General features: G+C 47.1%; 1 protein-coding gene across 1 annotated transcript in view; it reads right to left on the reverse strand.

Annotated features, from left to right (window-relative positions):
• Positions 1-23,769, reverse strand: part of WDR33 (WD repeat domain 33) — a 1,021,886-nt gene that overhangs the window by 267,511 nt on the left and 730,606 nt on the right. Inside the window, exons 11-13 of the mRNA XM_085634920.1 lie at positions 18,140-18,250; positions 17,430-17,524; positions 16,540-16,626 (exon numbers count right to left, since the gene is read on the reverse strand). Of these exons, the coding sequence (XP_085491046.1) occupies positions 16,540-16,626; positions 17,430-17,524; positions 18,140-18,250 (293 nt within the window). The remainder of the gene's footprint in view (positions 1-16,539; positions 16,627-17,429; positions 17,525-18,139; positions 18,251-23,769) is intronic.

Here is a 23,769-nt window from a genome sequence, read left to right on the forward strand (position 1 = left end):
GCTGTGCACCATGCCACAAATTTGTTCCACCTGCAGGCGTATACCAACTTAGTGGAGGGACGCCTGTCTGCCAGAATGACATCACACACTTCAGCAGGCAAGTCCAAAGGAATCAATTGCCGCCACTCAATCTCCACGCAAAGAGGTGGAGGCTGCACAGGTTCGGGTGGAGGACCGTCCCCTGCTGCTGCGACAGAAGATCCTCCCGAAGAGGCAGTCAGATCGGCGGATCGATGGTCATACTGAGTAGCTCGGGATACCATACTCTTCGAGCCCAGTCTGAAGCCACAAGAATGACTTGGGCCCAGTCGTGCCTGATCTTCTTCAGGACTCTGGGTAGAAGTGGTATAGGCGGAAAGGCGAACAGACAGCAACTCCATTCGCGCCAAAAAGCGTCACCTAGCGAGTACCGCCTTAGAAATTCCAACACTCAAAACTGCTTACATCGCGCATTCTCTTCAATGGCGAATAGATCTAACCAAGGCTCTCCTCACTGCTGAAAGAGACCTTGCGCCACGTCCGAGTGAAGACGCCATTCGTGATCCATCAAGCACTAGCGACTGAGTTCATTCGCCCTGGCGTTCAGTGAACGTGCCAGGTGTTGAACCACCAGGGAAATGCTCTGCTGTTCCAACCATATCCAGAGGCACAGAGCCTCCTGACATAGGATCCACGACCCCACCCCGCCCTGTTTGTTGCAGTACCACATGGCAGTGGGGTTGTCTGTGAACACCTACACCACTTTCCTTTTGACAGAGGGAAGGAATTCCTTCATTGCAAGTTGGATCGCCCAAAGCTCCAGAAGGTCGATATGGAGCTTGGACCTGCCGGAGACCAGAGGCCTCTGATCTCTGCCTCTCCCATGTGGCCCCACCCATCCCAGGAGGGACGCGTCCATCACCACTGTGTGCTCCGGTTGGGGAAGGGAGAGGGCTCTGCCCTGGACCCAAAGTCAGTTCATGAGCAACCACTGCAACTGCTGTGCAGTGCCCTACGAGATCTGGACGTAATCGGAAAGGTTTCCCTGATGCTGCGCCCACTGTAATTTCAGGTCACACTGCAGAGCCCGCATATGCCATCTGGCATGAGTGACCAGCAGGATGCAGGAGGTCATGAGGCCCAGCAGCCTCAGGGTCATCCTGACCGAAACCCAGGTTAGAGGCCGAAAGATCAGAATCATAGTCTGAATATCCTGGACTCGCCATTTGGGAGGATAGGCCCGAAACAGTGTTGTGTCCAGAACCGCTCTTATGAAGAGGAGGTTCTGAGAGGGAATCGGGGGCGACTTCGGCACATTGATGGAGAACCCCAGCAAATGCAGGAGGTCGCCGGTAGTCTGGAGGTGGGAACAGACTGCCTGGGGCGAGCTCGCCTGCAACAGCCAGTCGTCGAGATAGGGGAAGACTGGAACCCCTGATCTGCGCAGAGGAGCTGCGACCACCGCCATCACTTTCGAGAACACCCGAGGGGCGCTGGTAAGGCCAAAGGGGAGTACGGTAAAGTGAAAATGCTCGTGGCCTACCGTGAACTGCAGGTAATGCCGGTGGGTCAGCAGGACGGGAATGTGGAAATATGCGTCCTGCCAGTCCAACACTACCACCCAGTCTCCAGGGTCGAGAGCAGACAAGACCTGAGCCAGAGTTAGCATCTTGAACTTCTCCTTCCGGAGGAAGTGATTGACGTCCCTGAGGTCCAAGATAGGGCGCAGGCCCTTGTCCTTCTTGGGCACCAGAAAGTAGTGGGAGTAACAACCATGTCCTATTTCTGGCGCAGGAACGCGCTCGATGGCCCCCTTGGCTAAGAGGGCCAAGACTTCCTGTTGAAGTGCCAGGTGATCCCCCGACATGCGGTGGTACTGGGGTGGCATGGCTGTGGAGGGGAAGTCTCGAAGGGCAGGGAGTAGCCCCTTCGGACTATGTCTAAAACCCACCTGTCCGAAGTGATGGTGCGCCAGTGGGGGAGGTAATGGAGAATCCTGCCGCCCACTGGCGTTTGATGGGCCTGAAAGACCGGACTAGGAGGGTTTTGGGGCAGAAGTGGCCGGGGTGGAAGTGGACTGACCCGTCCGATGGCCCCCTGAACCGCCTCTGCGGTTCCCACGTCCGCGCTTAGACTGTTGCTGCTGCGGCCTCTGGCGCGAACGTGCTGGGGCACCCCTTCCATGGCCATGAAAAGAGCGGAAAGCAGAAGGCAGAGGAGGGTGAGTGGCCGACAGGCCCAAGGACTTGACCGCAGCCCGTGAGTCCTTAAAACGCTCAAACGCGCTATCTGCCTTGTTGCCAAAAAGGCGAATGCCATCAAAGGGCATGTCCATCAGGGTGTTCTGGACATCCCCGGAGAAGTCAGTAGTCCTCAGGCAGGCATGGCTGCGGAACGCCACCGTCGTGGAAATCACTCTGCACAGCGAGTCGGCGTTGTCAAGGCCACATCATATTGTGAACTTGGCTGCATCTCTCCCCTCAGCAATAGCCTTCGAGAGCACTGTCCGCACCTCCTCCGGACACTGAGGCAGCACTTGCGCCACCGTATCCCACACAGAGTGGGAGTAACGGCCCAAGAGGCATGTGGTGTTCACAGACCGGAGCCCTGAACTGGCGGAAGAAGGAAAATGCTACTTACCAGTATGCATCTGTTCTTGGCATGTAGAGCTGCAGAGATTCACACTCTGTGCATAGATCGCCATCTGGTGTTGGGCTCGGATGCTTGCACCTTGTTGTTTTGAAAGAATCTTTTTGTAGTCACAAGATAGGTGACTCCTCCCTTGGACGATAGTGTGCATGGGCATCGACTCCATCCTCAGATTGTTTTTCGCCATGAAGGGAAATTATGGAGTTTTTAATAAACAGAAAGATGTCCATGAGAATGTATCTAAGTAAGATAACACTGGAATAGATACAGGTTCCGGGGAGGTGGGTGGGCGTGTGAATCTCTGCAGCTCTACATGCCAAGAACAGATGCATACTGGTAAGTAGCATTTTCCTTTCGAGGCATATGAGGTGCAGAATTCACACTCTGTGCATAGACTGTACAGCAGTGTCTCCCCTAGCGGTAGTCACCTGTATCGGTTGCAGTGGTGTCCTAAGAACAGCTTGGCCTACATAAGCTAGTTGCTTTGCCTGCACATCGACACAAAATAGTGTTTGGTGAAGGTGTGTGTTGTAGACCATGTAGCTGCCTTACAAATGTCTTCTAGGGGAATGTTCCCTAAGAATGCCATGGAAGCACCTAGTTTGCGTGTTGAATGCGCTCTAGGGAGAATTGTTAACGTACGTTTTGCTTCCCGATAGCATATTTGAATACATTTTACTATTCACCTGGCAATTCCTGCTTTGGAAATTGGCTTCTCTTTATGAGATGGTGAGAAAGCTACAAACAGTTGCTCTGTCTTCCTAAAGTTTTTAGTCCTGTCTATGTAGTAAAGTAAAGCTCTTTTGACGTCGAGCGTGTGAAGAGCCCTTTCCGCTACAGAATCAGGATTTTGGAAACTCTACTGATTAAGGTGGAACGCAGAGATTACTTTGGGAAGGAATTTTGGGTTTGTCCTAAGAACCACCTTGTTACGATGTATTTGTAAGAATGGTTCTTGTATGGTTAAAGCCTGGATCTCACTTACTCTCCTGAGAGAGGTGATTGCGACAAGGAAAGCTACTTTCCATGTAAGGAATTGTAATTCGCATTTTTGTAAAGGCTTAAATGGGGGACCCATGAGTCTAGTAAGAACAATGTTTAGGTTCCACACTGGAGAGGCTGGCAGTCTGGGTGGAATTATCCTTTTAAGGTCTTCCATAAAGGCTTTGATAGCAGGCACCCTAAACCATGACAAATGTCTGTTTTGTAGGTAGGCGGCAAGGACAGCCATATGTAATCTTATGGATGAGTATGCCAGATTGCAACTTTGTAGGTGTAACAAATAGCATATAATGTTTTGAATTGAATCATCCAATTGGTCAATTTTGTTATTATTGCAGTAAATGACATTTAGCTGCATAGCAAGCTCTAGTAGTGGGGCGTCTGGCTTCTTTAATAATGTTCATACAGTCCGGTGGGAGGTTAGGGTAACCAAACTCTAGGATTTGAGGAGCCAGATTGCTAGATTCAGTTGTGCTGGATCTGGGTGCCTTATCTCTCCATGGTTCTGCGTTAGCAGCTTTGGGGAGAGGCGTAATGTTTGGTGTGGAACTACTGAGAGTTCGATTAGAGTTGAGAACCATGTTTGCCGTGCCCATGTTGGAGCAACTAGGATCATTTAGAGAGACTGTTTGAGCTTGCTTACTACCAGTGGAATGAGCAGGAGTGGCAGAAAAGCGTACGCAAATCTGCCTGACCAGTTCATCCATATCGCATGGCCCTTGGACAACGGGTGTGGGAACCTGGCGGCGAAGGTTGGGCATTTTGCGTTTGCATGTGTGGCGAACAGATCTATGTCTGGTTGGCCCCACCTCTGGAAGAAGGGTTGAAGAACTTGCGGATGAAGTTCCCATTTGTATATGTGTTGAGTCTGACGACTTAACAGATCCGCCATCTGATTGTTCACACCTGGAAGATGTTCTGACAGAAGATATATGTTTTGTGGAATGGCCCATCTCTATATACTTTGCGCTAGATGAGACAGCTGCAAAGAATGTGTTCCTCCTTGTTTCTGTATGTAATACATTGCTGTCATATTGTCTGTGCAAACTAGGACAGCTTTGTTGAGGAGATGTGTTTGGAACGACTTTAACGCTAGAAAAATTGCCAGTAATTCTAGGTAATTGATGTGGAACAGTTTTTGTTGAGTGGTCCACCTGCCCTGAATTGTGTGGTTTAGGAGATGGGCTCCCCAGACGGTGAGTGATGTGTCATCTGTTAACACTATCTGTGGAACCAGCTCTAGGAACGGCCGCCCTCTGGAAAGATTTTGTGTGTTCCACCACTGCAGAGAGCGATGTGTGCGGCTGTTCCCAAACACCAGATCTGTAAGTTGACCTTGAGCCTGGTTCCACTGACGTGCTAAGCATTCCTAAAAAGAGCACATCTGAAAGTCTTGTATGAGGTACAATGAAGATGCAAGAGGCCATCATTCCTATGAGTTGCATAAACACTCGGCCTGGAAGAGAGTGTTGGGGCTGAAATTTGGTGATGAGGGTTTGCATACAGGCCATCCTTGCTGGACAGGGGTGTGCTAGAGCTCTGGAAGTGTCTATTGTGGCTCCTAGATACTGATGCATGTAGGAGGGTTGAAGGTGTGACTTGGTGTAGTTTACTGTGAACCCCAAGTTGTGTAGCAGCTGAATGGTTTGACGAGTGTGGTGAACACAATGGTTGTATGACTTGGCTTTTATGAGCCAGTCGTCAAGGTATGGAAATACATGGATTTGTTGTCTTCGCAAGTGTGCTGCTACTACTGCAAGGCACTTTGTGAACACCCTGGGGGCTGTGGTCACACCAAATGGAAAGACTTTGAACTGAGGTTCAATATTGGCCTTAGGGTACCGTCCGTTTTGGGGATTAGGAAATAGAGAGTAAACTCCTGTTCCTTGATGTTGTATGGGGACTGGTTCTATTGCATGCTTTTGAAGCAGTGAAAGAACTTCCTGTTTGAGGAGTGTCAGGTGTTCCGTGGACATTGGACGCTGCTTGGGTGGTATGTTGGGTGGAGGTGCTGTAAGTTCCAGGCAGTAACCATACTGGATAATTTGTCTTACCCACTTGTCTGTGGTGATGGATTTCCAGACAGGTAGGAACTGTGAGTCTCCCTCCGACCGGAGTGGAATGGTCTGGAGGGAAGTCACTGTTTGTTAGAGGAAGAGGCGCGAGTGTTGTTGTTACCTTGGTCTCTTCCTTTGTTATTTCCTCTGTATCCACCTCTAAAATATCCTCTGACAGGGGATGTTTGTGTGGGGTTTTTGTATGAGCAGTGTCTGCACCGATATTTTTGGATGCGCCTCTATAGAAGGCGCGATGAAGGTACCTCGTATGGATGGGGACTGTAATGGTCCCATGCATTTAGCAGTCTCTGTGTCCTTTTTCATTTTTTCTAAGGCTGTATCCACAGCTGGGCCAAACAGTTGTTCATGATTGAACGGGTGATTGAGGATAGTTGTTTGTACCTCCTGTTTGAAGTCAGAGATGCGCAACCAGGCATGTCTTCTCAGTAACACACTAGTGTTAATGGACATGGTTGCTGTGTCTGCTGCATCAAGGGCACACTTGATTGATGCATTAGTTATTAATTTGCCCTCTTGAATTAAATAAATCATTGGCCTGGGTCTTATATTGATGAGGCAAATGCCGCAATAGGGTTTCTAGTTGGTCGTAATGAGCCCTATCTTACCTGGCAAGTAATGCCTGCGCATTGGCTATCCTCAAGTGATTAGCTGCTTGGGCAGCAACTCGTTTGCCCAAAGCATCTATTAATTTAGACTCCTTGTCCGGAGGTGAAGCATCACCGGAGGTTTGAGAGTTGGCACGTTTTCTAGCGTTGGTGACCACTAGAGAATCGAAAGGTAGTTGACCCTTGATGTAGGTAGGGTCATTGGGAGCGGGTTTATATATTTTGTCAATTCTGAGGTTGAGAATTCTAGCCCTTACAGGGTCTTTGAATATGGCTGGGGCGTGTTTAATGACGCCTTTTAGCATTGGTAAAGTTTGTACTGTTTTTTGTTACTGTGCAAAGGTGTCTATTAGGAAGATCTCCTCTGTGGGGTCCGAATAAATTTGAACACCAAGGTACTGGGAAGCCCTGTCTATAAGCTGGCTAAAACCAGTATGGTCATCCGGGGGAGATGGCTTTGTTGGGTACACATCGGGGTCTGGGAGTTCTGGAGGGCCTACTGGGTCATCATAATCATCCCAATTGTCCTCTGGTACCTCTGTGTCATCATCAGGGTCATTGTTTCCTTCCCCCACCCCCTAAATCATCATCATCCTGTGGTGGTGAGTATGGTGAAATTATGGGAGAGTGTGGTGGAGAGAAAGGCTTAGGAGGAAGAACAGGAGAAGAGGGTCGTAGAGGTTAAGTAGCACAGTCTCTTTTCTTTGCAGGCACCTCAGGGATGTGTGGGTTGCCCAATTTCCTCTTCTTCTGTGGAACATTAACCACATGTCCTGTTCTGGGGCTCACTTGGAGTGTTTTTTGCTTCGGATCGATGGGATCCGGTCGAAAAAGTTCTCCCTCTAAGGTAGTCGCTTTCGGCGCCGATTTTTTCAGGTCCGAGCGAGGTTTAGATTTGTGCTCTAGAACCTTCAAATGGGGTTTTTGGGTCCTTCGGATTCGATGTCAAAATCTTTTCCTGGCTCCGAATTTTTTTGTTTCGGATCCGAGGCCTTTTCCTTGGTGCTCGGTGCTGATTGTTTTTTGGGGACCGAGGAAGTTGGATGTGCTCCCGGGCTTCAGTGCCGATGGGTGTCTGCGGGGAACTGATGTGCGGTTTGGGCGGTACCGAGCTGCCGGTAGGCTTCTCCTTCGTCAGCTTTCTTTCGGTCACGACTTGGGCCAGCAGACGAAGTCTTAACCGGAGCCTTCTTTTTTTCAGGTGGGGTTGGGGTAGGGGCAGTTGTACTCACTTGTTGACCTGTAGTGATGTGGTAGTCGGAGTCGTCAGCCTCGGGAATGATTTCCAGATCCTCCAAATCCTCCTCCAAGACATCGGGGCCTTCGCTGAAGATGTACTCCGGCACCGGAGCTGCTTGCTGCGCCATAACGTGTCATTGGGCCCAGCGATCACGGATAGTCTATTTGGATCGAAAAGAGGCGTAGGCCTGGCAATTACTCTCCTCGGGCGAGAGACAGAGGTTACAAACCTTGTGTTGGTCGCTGTGTGGGAATTTAGCTCCACACTGGGGGAATTTTTTTTAATGGAGTCCTATCCATTAGCCGTAGGCCCGAAAGGCGTCGATAGCCCGCCCGCATTGACGACTGGAATCGGGTATTTGAGGAGCGCGTTGAAGGGCATGCGAACGAAACAATACCGTTGAGTTTCTTTGATGATTTGAGCGTCGAAAAGGTTTGGAAAACACTGTACCGTACCGGAGCGCTGAAGTCTCATCCGAACCCGATGGCGGAAAAAAAAACAATCTGAGGATGGAGTCGATGCCCATGCGCACTATCGTCAAAGGGAGGAGTCACCTATCTCGTGCCTACAAAAGACTTCTTCCAAAACAGCAACAAGGTGCAAGCATCCGAGCACAACACCAGATGGCGATCTATGCACAGAGTGTGAATTCTGCAGCTCATATGGCTCGAACAAAAACTTCTTCCCAAATTGTTCGTCGTCTGGATTACCTATCCGGGGGTGCGGTAGGGAATGCTCTCTGGGACGTTGAGACTTGGACAACCAAGCTCTCAGGGGTGGGGTGTTGGGAGAGGAAAATGGGGTCGGCCGGGCGATGGCGTCGGGCCACGTTCCTATCCACAGGAGCCCCAGTGTTGGGCCTGGACCAGGTGCCCAAAAGAACATCAGAAAGTGCCTCATTGAAAGGCAGCAGTGGCAGCAGTAGGGAGTTAGAGGTTAAGGGCCACCGCCGCCCTACGCAACACCACTGCAAAACTTGCACTCTTTCGTAGCCACGGTAGGAGGAGTGAGCATGCCAAGGTCAGGAGAGGTGTCAAGACCGCTGGCATCCCCCAGATCCTCTACCCAATCCGGTTCATACTCACACTGAGCTGTGAGAGGGTCCTCAGACCCCTCCCAGTCCTCCCCTTCCTCCTCAGGCTGATGTACAGACCGAAAATAAGGAGGCTGGACATAGGGGTAGAACGGCCCCATTGGAGTTGGAATCGGAGTCGAGCGACGCCATTCCGGCTCCATGTCCATGTTGGGGCTGAAACCGGGGGCGACGTTGTCCGGTACCGTGGGCGACGTCAGTGGAGGTGTAACAAGGTCAACCGGGATCCAGGCCTGGATCCTTGGGGGCTCTGCGGGGCCAGACCCGACAGCGATGCCGGAGCGCCGACAGTGAAGAGCGAGGACCCCCAGTCGGGCCCGCCTGGGCCCGATGGCACGCCAGCGGGGCCCGGCGGCCCAAAGAGGTGGGCCATGGCAGCCAGAAATTCCTGCAGCTGCGCCGGAGTCGCCGACGGACCCTGGAAGGGCGGGTAGACCCTGGAGCCGCGGGTGAGGCACCACCCGCACCCTCAGCCGCGTCGGGAGAGGGGAAGTCGTCGAGCGATGACGCTTCTTTGACTTCTTGTGCTTCGTCTTACCTGACCCAGAGTGCGAAGACTTCGATCCATTATAATGATGGTGATGGCTCCGCAACCGGTCCCTCGACCTCCCACGGGACCGGGACCTTGAGCGGCGCGGAGCCGATTGCCGGACTTCCAGCAACTTTCAAGACCGCTCCCACAAAGTTTTCGGCACCATGGCCCGGCAGTCGGGGCACAACTTGGGGTCGTGGTTTCGCCTCAGGCATTCGAGAGACACGCGGTGCGGGTCTGTCACCGACATCATTCAATGACAGTCCCCGCAAGACTTAAAACTGGGCATCCCTACGACACCAGGAGTCGATCGACTAGAAAAAACCGAGACAAAAAGCCTCAAAAAGACAGTCAAAGAATGACTTGGGGTACTACTCTCTCCAGACCTGCGCTTGCTGGCGCAGAAAAAGAAAGAACCAACATCAGCACGCGAGGGCGGCATCTAAGTAGCTCCCACGACGTCATCTTGGTGACCACAACGCCATCAACGGACGAGGAGCCTCACAACGCCACCTTCCGACGCGCAGGGGTGCTGCTGACGAAAACTTTCCGGATCCAGTCTGACACCTGGGGGTAATTCTAAGGTGAGGAGTCTATCACTATGTGTTTCTTTCAGATCTATCGTTTAAGACAAACTGGGCAGATTCCCCTTTAAAAATTAACATTGGAAACAGAAAAACTCCACAGTAAAAAAAACAAAAATACATTGGCTGGTGAGAGGTGCAAGGAGGCAGAGTACAGCTGTGACTGCAGAGTTCTTTGTCTGCTATCTGAAGTAAGGACTCTGAATGCCAGCCTTTGACATTTTTCCATGGTTTGCTGAAACCTTTTATTGCAGTTTTCTGCACTACCCAATGCTGTCTGGTGTTGGGTTACACCAAAACTTTTTGCGGATGTAAAGTTTATTTTTCTTGCCCATTCTCCTTAGCTGTTTCTCTTTAAGCCACCATGCTAGCTCTTTAAGACTAACGCATCCATGAGTGCCCAGTTTATCAAACTATGATCACAGTACATATTTTGATATAAGAGTGCTTGAGTCTGATTCAGGACTCGAGCTCAATTTAAGGGTCTCTCAAAGAAAACTTTGCTTTATAAAAATGTGACTAGTCAGTGAATAGATATTGTGGTGGGACTCGGTCACCCAACACGACGTGCCTCCTGGAAAGGGGTGGGGCCACACCCAAATGCCGTAAAGGTGCACCTGCACTCCTCTAGCGCGGGTGTGCCTGGGCCAAGGGTGGGCCCATCCTGCGCTTGTCAGCGACAGGAAGAGGCAGGGCAGGGCCACATCTCTTAGGCCCACCTTGTAATATCTGCCTAAGTGGGTAAAACCTCTTGATTTTGTTCTGCTTATTGTATTGGCTAAGTCCTCCACCTACCACCAGGTTATTCTTTGCATTCCTAGACCTGGTGCCGAGCTCTTCCAAAATAACAAGGAAATGAAAAAAAAGGGGAGACTAGCCAGAGTGGGACTGCCAGTTTATACGCCATTACGATTGGGGTTTTGACTGACATCACACCCCAAAGTTACCACTCTAGCTTGGTCTCCCTAAAATTGGTATTCCCGCAGAAGTTGGACGCATTTGTAAAGACTTGGACATTTAAAAGTGTGATAGCCGTTTAAACCTAGGGTGTCGGCTTGTATGGTGGTAGTATCCTCTTCTTTGTTATATCAATATTTAAAGTTGAATGTACTTGCTGTAGATTTGCGTACAGGTGCTGTTAACGTGTGGGTTAGGTGCTGGAGTTGTATTTAGATTGTACAATGGGGAAACGTACGTCTCCCTAAATTAAAAACCACCAGTGCACCCACATTCCCTGCAACCTTGATTGATAAAATGCTGCAGAGAGCTATATGGGTGGTCAATACATACAGAAATCGAGCTTACAGAAAGGCAATTGTCACTTACACCTGACCTATGCACCCCAATGCCCGATCCACCCACCTTGCTAATTCATTCCCAAACTCCTCCAGCAGATTTACCACCATCATCACTCCAAGACGTCCCAATTAGGAAAGCTGTCCGAAGAGGTAGGAACACTACTAGTATTCCAAAGAATGGGAAACGAAAACAAACGTCTGAGGCAGGCCCCAAAAGAAAGAAATTGTGTGAGGATGTTGCAGTCACCATTGAGTAGGGTGAAGGGCAAGAACAAAACCAAAATAGCCTCCCAGGCTCGAACTCCCCTCCCTGGGCATCAGACCTGATGGCAGAATTGAAGAATCATTTAAGAGCGATTGTAAGAGAGGAATTGGCTCCTTTACTCAATCATTTAGACTAACTGATAGAAGTTGGGGAGAATAGATTACTCAATTCCAACCTAAATCCTTCCCGTTCAACAGTAAAAGGGATAGACATGGGCTGCCAGGCAGACACTCCTGTCCTAACATCTCTGGACGGGATGGGTGGGCAAGCTCATGCCTGCCCCAGCACAACTCAAGAGACAAGGGACCTGAGCGCCAATAATCATCAGGCAAGCACGAGTCTTAATCTTGTTACTGGGACACAGACAATACCTCCCCCTATAAGGGATATGGATAAAATCACCCTCCCTTCACACGGGCCAAGTGGGAATTTGAGCAGGCAGGCATTGATAGATGGGACCGATGTCATGCCCGAAACAGCCAATTTGCCGACTATAAATCTACCCCCTGCCTGTTACACGTACATAGTCATATTGGCAGGAATCCCTGTACTTACATCTAACAAGAGGGAAATACAACTCGACCTTAGAAATAAATGCCTCTTCTAGCTAGCAAAGCACAGACAGTTCGATTATGGTAGGGCGGGGGAATTTTTGATGGTCCGTAGAGTAGGCTGGGTGGGAAACCGACAAAAACAAGTTCAAGGGGACTGCGTAGTCATTAATTTAAAAAATCCCAATATTGTGACCAATCTACTTAAGCAGACTACATATCAACAGGATACACCGACAGGAATTAGAATCTACCCTCTGGAGTTCTTTTATAACCAGCATCAAATGCCATCGAGGGGTTATATTCCCTCCTCTATTCCGAGATGGCAAATAAAGACCGCTAAGGGAGGGTGGATGGAATGTTCCCACCAGGCTCCTACTATTCAACATCCCAGTCAATAACAGATATGGAATCCTGGAGGAGGGTCTAATGAGGGATAGGATTTCGGGATCGCAGCGACACGACTCTGGATTGGAAAAGAGCAGTGGGTTGAGGCCAGCTACAATAGCCAACACGATAGATACAACACACATGGCCGATTCTGATGGTAGTTGGATACAAACCACTGGGCCTTCTGTCACCCCACCATTTGCCCCTGCTTATAATCTACCCAGAGATGGTCAGTCTACAGGGCCATTAGATAGCCACCACTTGACTTTATCAAGGGACATTGTAACTTCTTGCACTAGTGCTCCTAAGGCCTTTGCTGGCAAAAGAGGGCAAGGCAATAGCTTGAGGATCCTATCCTGGAATTTGGCAGGACTTAAAAATAAACTACCTTGCCCAGACTGGGGGCTCTTTATGGATAAAGCAGGTTATCTGTATGTTCCAGGAAACCTGGGCTAGGGAAGACTTCCAGAGGTTGGGCTTTGCTACTTTTAATATTTTAGCCACTTCCAGGGGTAGAGGCACACGCTCAGGGGGGCTGTCTATCTGGGTGAAATCACATTTGGGCCGTAGAGCCGATCAGCTCCCAACCCCCACGAGTGACATACAGTGTGTCTTTCTTACCTTCCCTACAAACATAAAAATTGCCCTTATTAATGTTTACTCCCGACCTGTTTCCACCTGCCAAGAATCCGTCACCATAGACCAACTGGGTCTTTTTATGCCTACTATTGAACCTGCCACATGGCTGTTTGTTGGGGGTTATTTTAATTGCCAATTTGAACCCCTTACTGATGTAAGTAATACCTCCCTTAGTAAAGAACACTTACAGTGGCTAATCCCAGACCCACAAATCCAACCTATAAAAGCTTGCTCCCCGCTGGCATTGCAGCTCAACTCACTTACGTTAGTACACTCATTAAGAGCATGCAATGGCCGAACAAAATCAGATACACCAGGGCAGTTAAGGTTTAACAGAGTAGGCCAAGCTTCTTTGTTGGACTATATTCTGGTGGCCAGATTATGGCAAAAGGTCAGTGATTTCTATGTCATCATGAGGCAAGATAGTGACCATAATGCCCGGATTTTGGTTTTGAAGTCATTGAATAGTGAGTTAAGTTTAACAAACAATAGAAGGAAAGTTAGGTGGGAGCGATTCCAACAGTCACCCCACACGCTGGCAACAGTTTATCAACTAATAATTCCATCTATGGCAAAAATGTGGGAGGTAATATCTGTAGAGGGTTCGATGTTGGATGCTGGGAAAGTGGCCATAATACATCAAGAGTTAACATAAAAACTGGCAGATATATTCTTCCCAATAGTACGCCGTAGGCCAAATACTCAGATTAAATGTACCTGGTTCAATTTCAAATGCCGTAAAGCCAAGCAGGCCCTATTGGACACTGTGAAGGCAAAGGATAAGCAACGTATTAAACTAACCTGGGTACTGTACAAAGAGACCATACAGCAGGAGAGGAAAAACTGGGAATTGGATAGATGGGACAATCTTAAACTTGCATTATCGAAAAAGACATGAAGTCCTTCTGGGCAATCGTGCGCTCGGGTGACATCCAAGTGCAGCTAGCAATTGAGCCAAATATAGCCTCTGAAGTGTGGGAGAAACATTTTCTTTCTCTTTACACCAGTTATGAAAATGTAACTGAAGTTGCCGTATCTCGATAAGTAACCACCGAATCTCGTTAGGTGGTGGCTGTGGAGATTACCTTAGCTGAAGTGACAAACGCTATAAATAAGCTCCATAGCAACAAAGCGCTAGGCTTAGATTAATTACCAGAGGACTTATTTCGGGAGGAACAAACAATCTGGGGACCATATCTGTGGACCCTATTTAATGCCATTTTGTATAGCATAGAACCTCACGATTCTTGGCGTGGGGCAGAAATGGTCCCAATCTACAAAAAAGGTTGCCCCTTCCTTTCTACTAACTATAGGCCGATCAGTTTGATCGATGTCTCCCAAAAACTCTTTGCGCAGGTTCTTCTTGATCGCCTACAGGTATGGATGGAAGAAGAGGAGATACTGAGTCCTTATCAAACCGGCTTCAGAAAAAACACCTCAACCATCAACCAGATATTCAAACACCAACTTCTTTTCTGGAAAACGGTGGTAATAGAGGGTAGCAGCCTATTTAATATTCATAGATCTGAAGTCGGCTTTTGGTCTTGTACCCAGAGAGTAACTCTGGGATGTACTTAGAGACTTGGGGATTCCGGCTTATCTCCTTACCATTCTAGTGAGGCTCCATGCAGAAAATGTTGCGCAAGTGAGATTTGGGTAACACAGTGAACTTACTTCCCGCTTTCCTGTTAATAAAGGGGAACGTCAGGGTTGCGTGTTAGCACCTACCCTATTCTGTCTATGTGTTAATGGTCTTATTGAGCAACTTAGACAAGTTAAGGACAATGATGCTCCTAGGCTAGCATCGGGCAAGTTCCCAGCACTGATGTTTGCTGATGACACCCTTCTACTATCAAAGACCCCTATGGGAATCCAGCGCATCCTAGATTGCTTTGACACCTTCTGTAAGACTCGGGGGCTGGAGATAAACACATCCAAGACCAAATATATGGTGTTCAATCCTGTTAACATATCTCACCCTAATCCACATTTGAATGGCTTCCCCCTTGAAAGAATGTCTGTTTTTGATTATTTAGGCGTCACTCTGACCGAGCATCTGGATTGGGGACCGCAGATGGCCAAGGCCAGCCTTAAGCTAGCACAGACAGTGGGAGGGCTTATGAAACAATATAGATCTTCATCATTTAAACCAGCGGGCCAATAGTTGAAATCTACAAAACTCAAGCGCGGGGTGCTACACTGTATGGGGCAGAACTGTGGGGGTATTGCTCTATCACTAGTCTGAACAAAGTGGAGAATAACTTAATGAGGCAGCTATTAGGTCCTCCGCTTAGCACACCTCTTACTCCCTTGAGCTTGGATTTAGGTATTCGGCCCAATAATGAAGAGATAGCCCTAAGACGTGTAACTTTTTGGCGTTGCCTTTGGGTGACCCCAGAATTGGCCACCTACTGATCTGAGCTCACAGTGCTCTTGAGCATCCCGGGTATTACTAAAATACACTGGTTTAACTATATTAGGGATCTCTATACCAAGCTGGGCAAATTGGACCTATGCAGATCACCTAAGGATTCATGTCCCCTAATCTCACAGTTGGAATTGGTAGGAACCTATAGATCCTATAGGCTCTCTGTCATTCAGAAAAATCCCACTTGTGGCCAATTAACAGCAGAGTTTCTTTTGATAAAAGATGAATACAAACTGGAACTTTTCCTGGATGACATCCAACCAACCTTGGCTAGGAAATTGTACATGCAGCTTAGACTAGGGACCTTGCCAACATAGGCAAATGGTCCAAAACACATACTGGTGGATGCCCTGCCTGCAATTATAAGGCAGAAACTAAGCTACACATCCATTTCTTTTGTCCTGCTTATGCGTTATCTCGCTGGCGTTGGCTCATTCAACTTTGTAAGAATTTGGGCATTGTGCAATGTGTTGAGGCATATAGAGTACTAAAATGGGTCTCACGCCCCAATTGTCTTTGCCGTTTTCTAAATTCTATGTGGCATGTGCGGAGGACTTTAACTTATCGAGGTTCCAGTAATGTACTAGCTTATTCTTCCTACTTTTATCTCCTTTCACTTTATTGGTTTTCATTATTTATCACAACCATATGCACTGTAATTAATTTTGAAAATTGATTTTTATTAAGATGACTGTAAAGCATTGTAAAATCATTCAAGGACTTGGCCCTTGGATAACCTAATGTTGCATTTTATCATCGGTATTGGGGTCTTCCTTTGAAAGTAATTTGGTTAGATTGCAATGCAGAACATTTTTCTTGGTTGTGTATTATATATGAAGAAATGGTATATATTTTATTGTGCTTTTTGATATGTGCTTTGATGGTCCTTGTGACCGAAATAAAGTTGAATGGTATTGATATTTCAGTGCTCATTCTTTGTAAAACAATCACAGAACAAAAAAAGCGACAGGAACAAATGGCTGGGGGAAAAGATTCACACACTGTGTGAAAACGATGCGTGGTTAGCTGTGTTAACAGCTTGCAATTGTTTATTTGTTGTGGAGATACAGGAAGAGATGAAAAAAGGTGACGGTGCAGCGAGATATGCACTGCATTATTTGACATAATCCTCCAAGAGAGGTGATGGAGAAGACACCGTGAGCACACATGGACATCACTTCAAACAGCATGCACTTTCCGTCTTACCCAACTGCTCCTGCTCCATGGCAATCTTCAGCTGTTCTGGAATCCCCATTCCTGGAATCGAAGCTAAGTTGTTGGGCTCCATGTCATCTGGTGGGAGTGATCAAAAAGTCAAATAAGAATTGTGGCCTGTTAATTGCTGCATACGTGTCAACTCTCACCCCGTCAGTTTCCAATATTTTCCAACAGTTTACTTTCTAATTGTCGCTAGAAGTACAGCAAAGTAAACTTGGAATTCAGTGTTTAAATGCCGGGTTTCACACCTATCAAGATAGACTGGAAGATGAGACTTCGCTTCCACGAGTACGTAAACCCAAACAAGAATACTTATAAACACACAGAAATTAATAAAACACAAACAACTGTCATGACAATTAAACGGTATTAGCAAACTTCAACAGGTTCAATATGGAGGTTTAACTTGTTTAGCAACTTCTAGAATAGCCAGGAAAGGAGACTAAATACAACATACTGGTAAAATGCTCCTTGAAAAATCACAAGCAAGGAGCCTTTAAAAGGAACTCAATGGAAAGACAACAAGTAACCACTTGAATCTTTAACAATCTGACATCTCTGAAATGAACCTCCTAGTCCACTCCTGATATCAACATAGAAAAAAATAAAGAAGTTACATTTAAATTGTTTTGCAGCGTGTCTGCAATGTGGAAACTGGTTATACGAATTTTAGCGATACCCATCATATGCTAAACGACTGTCCAAAGTCCCTGAAAGTAGGTTACTAGTTCCCAGTCCCGATGAAAGGGCAGATACAATACAGCTGTGTCCTGCAACCAGTAAGACAGGCCTAAAATAAAGTTCCAGGTACTTTAACCTCCAAATCCCCGACAGCCACCTCTAGGTCTCCAACTGTAGAGAAGGTAGAGAAAACTCACCATACTCTACACCATCCTCCGACATCCCTGGAAGCAGATTGAGGTTGTAACGGTCTCTCATTTTATCTCCGGGTCTATTACGGGTCCAGAATTTGCTGTCAACATAATTGTACACACAAAGAAATATTAATCTAACAAAAATTACGAGAGGTCAAAAATGTTTTTAAAAAATGAATAATGCAGAATATACACAAGGAGCAGACACAGCTCAGCTAAGACGTTTCAGCTCCTGACGAATCAGTAACATGCTATAATGTGATGCACCACATTATCATGAGGGTACAAGTGACTGTGAACATGCACTTCTATGACAAGACCAGCAGAGAGGATTACTGCGATCCCTTAAGTTGAAGCAATTAGCTCACTATTCCCTATGCTTCTATTCATTAGGGGACTTTGGGAGCTGTTAATGAGGAACTAACTTGCTTGGGATAGGTTATAAGTTGAATGGTTTATTTCTGGTGGCTACTGTAGTTACTGCAAAAAAGAAAATTAAGTAGGGGCCTTGTTTGTGTCCTGATTACATAGAAGTGTTGTAGTACATGATACGAGACAGCTGAAGAAGAAACTTCATAAAACACGTTTTGGTTCACCTTCCTTAGCAAGTTCATATTGCACCACTCAGTAAACCCACCCCTTCCTTTGTCAATCACATTGTTTACTACACCCCACCCTCCACCCCAGTCACCCGTTCTTCACTGTGACTGTACCTGGTGTGATCATTAGATCCAGAGCAGAGGATATGTCCTAAAGGGTGCCATGCTAGACTCCAGATCATACCTTCATGGGCAATTTCCATACCACCCACTTCCTTCTCAACCCTGTAAACAAGGCAACGTGGACAGTAAAGGTTAGTTTAGAATTTACACATACACTAGCATTTCAAGATTTTCTTTTACAACAGATGAACATGGAAAATCCATCTGAAAACTAGATTCGACTGAAATCACTATGAATGGAAATTTCTAAACACGATACACAATGTATCCATCACAAAGTAGTACAAATAGGTGTGTGTGCATAAAAAAAACCTGGAGAAAAGAGCTGTAGCTATCAGCGAAGTTAACTCCTAATGAAAAGCTCTTGAAGATGACAACTCTGACCATAAAGCCAGCCTCATAATCAACACTCAAACATTTGTTATCAGTTCTGTCATATTACCCAGGCTTGATTTCCATCAAACAATGTCCCTCCATCATCAACTACAAAGACTCACTAGAAACACCTACAATTAATGGTCTTATTGAAAAATGATGTCATTTCACCACTAAAACCATTACGAAATCTCTACATGATTAGTCTTCAAAAGGTGATTATCCTATACCTAAAGATGAGTATGCTTAAGATGTGGGAGACTGGCATCCTATAATGTCACAGGGGGAAGCAGCCAAAATGGTGGACACTGGACACGTATTAACGATGCTCCAAAGAAGCCAAGGGGGTTTGGAGGGGGAGGGTGTCCACACTCTGAGCCGAGGTTGGTAAAATGGCGCAGGACAAGCCTACGACCTCAAGATGGCGCCCTACATAGATGGTGGCTCTGAGCCTACCAGTCCTGCTGGAGCCTCTTGTATTGAGCGGTTAAGTCAGAGCCTGTGCAATCTACTGGGGACGGCTCCCCAGCCTCTGGAGACCCAGCTGCACTGCTGAGGGCTGCTGCCCCGGGACCTTCCGTATACGGAGCAGACAATGCCAACGGGAAGTCGCGCTACTATAGCGATAACTTCAGGGGGCTGCAGCAGGGCCGCTTCTTACTGTTGGGGGCCCCACTATGCGGTAAAAAGGACTGGGACCTGCAGGGGTCTAGTGGGGCTGGAGCGCTCCACCATTGAGCACTGTTCTTCCGCCTGATTTGCGTTACTTTGCCTGTGGGCCTAATTGGTGCAACAGCGGCCTATGAAACAGTCACAAGGCCAGCCACAGAACCCTCTTCTTCCACCCCCTCCCCCCATGAGTTGGTGATGGGCTGGTGGTAAGGTCTGTTGGAGGCATCGATCTGGTACCTTAACCCGGATGTGGAGCTGCTCAGAAAATGACAGATGTAAAACGTTTGGGGACTCAGTTGGGACACACATTGTGTTTATGTATAGTAGATCTTGCACAGGAAGAGGTCCATCTGAAATACCCAGTTCTGTGTTTTACTTGTTCTGGGGTGGAAGTGTGAATTGGGGAGGTATTGCTGCTGATGGAGGGAGGAGCAGCTCTGGGTTTTTCGTTTTTACATCTTTGAGTTTCGAATGCTTCCTTGCCTCCCTTGCACTCTATGTCACACTCTGAGTGGCAGACCAGTCTGTCCTCTCTCGACTTCATACACATACCTAATGGTTGAAATCAGCCTGTCATGGAAGGTCAATGGCCTCCTGGACCTTATCTAAAGCACAGCTGCTGTTAGATTTCTCAAATGTCACCAACCGGGGGTCGTGCTGACCTCATGCGCAGGTTTGGATACAATCATGCCTTATATTTAGGTTTCGATAGAGGTCAAGGGTTGCAGCGATACTTCTTCACAAGTACTTTCCCTTCGAGGTTGCCCAGGTCATTCAGGATGCTCAGGGCCGATATGTGGAGGTGGTTGGGACACTGGAAGGGAAACCATACAACATTATCACTGTGTATATGTATTGCTACATGCTCTCCTGTGAACTGGGACCACATGATGACCTTTGACTACTATTGTTTTAATTGACTTTGTGTTTTAATTTACTCAACATTTTTTCTGCACTTGCATTTTGCCTTGTGATTTCATTTCGTGTCTCCTTGTTGCTTCAGAGTGGAAATGTTTCACAGAGTAGGACAGCCTTAGCCTTAGCCTTGCCAGGAACAGAATGTGTGGGATGTGTGTTTGAAAACATGAGTGAGAAATGTGTGGAATGTACTTTTCTGTCTCAGAGTATAGCGCTGTAGGCAGTGTTGTGCGAATATATGCATTATGTTGTACATTGTGAAATTGAGTTTTACCTATGGGCTTTAACATGCCCTAAACTCCATCTTGAATTCTGACTGGTCTTGCTTGAGCTCTGCACACACAAGCAGGCCCCCAGGTTACTCACGGTTATTTCGGTTATTCATGTTTAAGATTGCTTTCCTCTTTTGAGGGTGTTTTTGTACTTTTGGAGATGTTTTCTACTTTCGTAAGCTTCACTAAGATAAGGGTCTGGAACATGTAGAGGAGAATACGTGATAAATCCTTTGCCTTGGAATGCTTGCGGAAGTTAGGCCAGCACCAGTAAGTTTCTGTGCTGTAGAGGATGTCTTCTCATTTACTGAAAACATTATAAAACTGGGTTGTCTTAGCTCGAAAGTCAGATTTCTCCTGAGAGATGGACATGTCTGCTCAGTGCTGCATTTCCAGGCTTGAGGAGTCTCTTGACCCCAGGACTGTGATTTGGAATCCCCCAGTCTTGTGTGGGCTAAGATGAAGCTATTGCAGCCGGTGACATATTTTCTATGATCATTGGTATTGAGATATATGTAGGGATATAGTTATTGCTACATCTGTTTTTAACTGTGTGCTGAGTGACCAGCCTGTGAAGAATTTTTATTCATGGATTCTTGTTCATTGTCATTATCCGATGTATTCTGTGTATACATGTTATATGCTTCCATTCTGTGTATACATACTCTTTATATTGGAGTCTTTCATTTGATAGTGTTTCTTTCTTGTATTTGATTACTTGCATCGGATGCCAATTATTAGATTTGCTCTCTTGCATTTGATTTGGGAGTATTCCTTTATTATAAACTTCTTATGTTTCGCTCCATTATTATTTGACTTGTAAGTGCTCATTACATGCGTGTATTTTACCATAATGCTCTGCTTGTGTTTTCTCATGCATTTGAACTGGATACATATATATTTGCATGTTGTCTTCATTTTACATCTAGAAAAGCCTTTCTGTTAGAGTGTGTTGCACTAATAAAACCTCACGCCCTATTCTGAAAACTGTGTCTTGATGTGCCTCATTTTGTGCGGGTAGAGCCTCTTTACAGGTGTTTTCTAGCTTTGCCGAATGCCTCTGCTTGGGAGTGCTACATTTCTTTTACTTGGAAGTGTAAAGCAAGACACTATATTCCTCCCCACCTGCATTACCAAACTTTTCAAGATCTCACTGAGACTATAACTACATTGCCATATGGGGCACTGCTCATTTGTGTGCGTGGGGGGGGGGTTACTTCCACTTCAACCTGACATCGTCACTGCCCCCCACACCCCTACTTCCTTTGCGTAGCTGTAGGTATTTGTCCCAGGTCCTAGTGTCTTGGATTTACTCACTGGGGTTGTGTAATGCGTGTCGGACATGGCATACACTCATTCCTCTGCCTCCAAGAAGCGGCTCTCCCGCATCGACCTTATGCTCCTCCCAGCCACAGATATGGCCTCCACCTAGGCAGTTAGCATTTTGCCCTGTAGTATTTCGGACCACTGTACCATGCTGCTCCATCATTGAATAGGAGCAAGAGACCCACGTGACGGTCAGAGAAGCTTTGCTCCAACTTCGACACCAATGAAGGGACAGTCCCCTGTGGGCGGCCAGCAAAGCTATACTCCACAGCGTAGCCAAGACTTAACTTACCCATGGGACCGTCTTAGACATGCCATAGAACTAGAGGCTTGCATCCTATGGTTGGAGGTGGTAGTGGCATCCAATACGTCTGAGCACATGACCCAGCAATTGGAAATAGACCATACCTTCCTTTGTCAACTTCCCTTTCACAAGGCCTGCCAGTGCAGGAGAGCATCCCTTCACCGCATATATGAATATGGCAATTAAAAAAGTACACTTCTGTATAGACTAGCCATCAGAAGTACCGGCCCCCGATTTATTCCCTCTATTACCGATGTTACTGGGTCCCTGGACACTGATCCAGAGGCCATTGTGAATACCTTTGCTGACTATTATCAAACACTCTACTCCTGACACCCGAGACCTGTGTGAGAGCTCGCCTGGCCCCTCATGCCTGATGTTCCCCACCCCTCTCACTCATGCCCAGCAGGTAGCTTAAGACTCTCCCATCCTCACGGCCGAGTTTCTGGAGGCGATCTATGACTTAAAACCTGATAAAAACCCAGGCCATGATGGCCATCCTCTTGGGTATGATACCAAACTCCGCAAGTTTGTCGTTCCCCATCCGTTGTGCCTTTACAAAGAGGCTGGGAGCTCTGCCTTCCTCCCATGGGCCTAGACCTTGCAACCACCATCATGATTATTTCACAAATCTGACCCTCCAAAGCCCAACTGCCCCACGAACCTCCCTATCTCATTGATCAATACCGACATCAAGATTTACTGCAAGCTTCTTGCAAATAGACTACAGCCAGTACTTAACACCCTGGTCCACCCAGACCAGTTCAGCTTCATGCACAACTGGAGCACCCAACAGTGCATCTGCTGGGTACCTAATGCCCTAACCAATAGCCACGACATTGAGGGAGTGTCCGCATCATTACTTGTGGACTTCGAAAATGCCTTTGACATATTGGATTGGGACTACCTTGACTATGTTGCAATACATGGGATTTGGTGCCAATTTAAGCAAACTAGTTAGTGTTTTATACTCACGGCCTACAGCACAAATACTCATTATTGGGGTGCAGTCATATTCCCGATTCGACGTGGAACCCGACAGGGATGCCCATCATTGCCTTCCGTTTTGCTTTCGCTATTGAACCCCTGTTCTGTATAGTTGCAGCAATGCTCAGCTACGCATCGTCCTTTACGCAGATCTTTTCCTGGCCAAACCCTCAACATCAGGTCCATGTGTACTGGAGATGCTGCGGCTCAATGGGAAAGCTTCAGCGCTTCAAATAAACAAGGGTAAATCGCTCCTGGTCCTTATACACGGAGACATCGCTGTGTATAACTGGCAAACAGAAATACCACTGCGTCGCCTCAGTTTCACATATTCAGGCGTCCATGTTTCCACCATGCCCGAGCTCACACGCAGCTTTAACATTAATCCTCTTCTCCAAACCTAAAAAATCAGCCTCAACACCTGGTCAACTTTGCCCCTCAATATCCTGGGGAGGATTGCCTCCTCAGGGCCACGAATTTCGTAACTTTCACCACTTGGAAACTTTACCAAAAGTCCTTAGATAAAATGCTCCGCTTTGTATAAATCACATATCCCCATCTTGACCTCTAAGCATTATACATTTTAGAAAGAAGAGAAACGAGGAACGAGCTCGAGACATTTGATCAGGATCACATCACATGGCACAATTCTGCAAATCCCCTTGCTACTTCCAATGCCAATTCTAAAATCAGCAAGTTTCTTTCAGCAGCTGCCTTATGTGGCTATCTGGCTTGTTTTCTGCCTTGCTTCCATCAACACGCGGAGA

Source organism: Triturus cristatus, chromosome 11, assembly GCF_964204655.1.
Source record: "Triturus cristatus chromosome 11, aTriCri1.1, whole genome shotgun sequence".
NCBI lineage: Eukaryota > Metazoa > Chordata > Amphibia > Caudata > Salamandridae > Triturus > Triturus cristatus.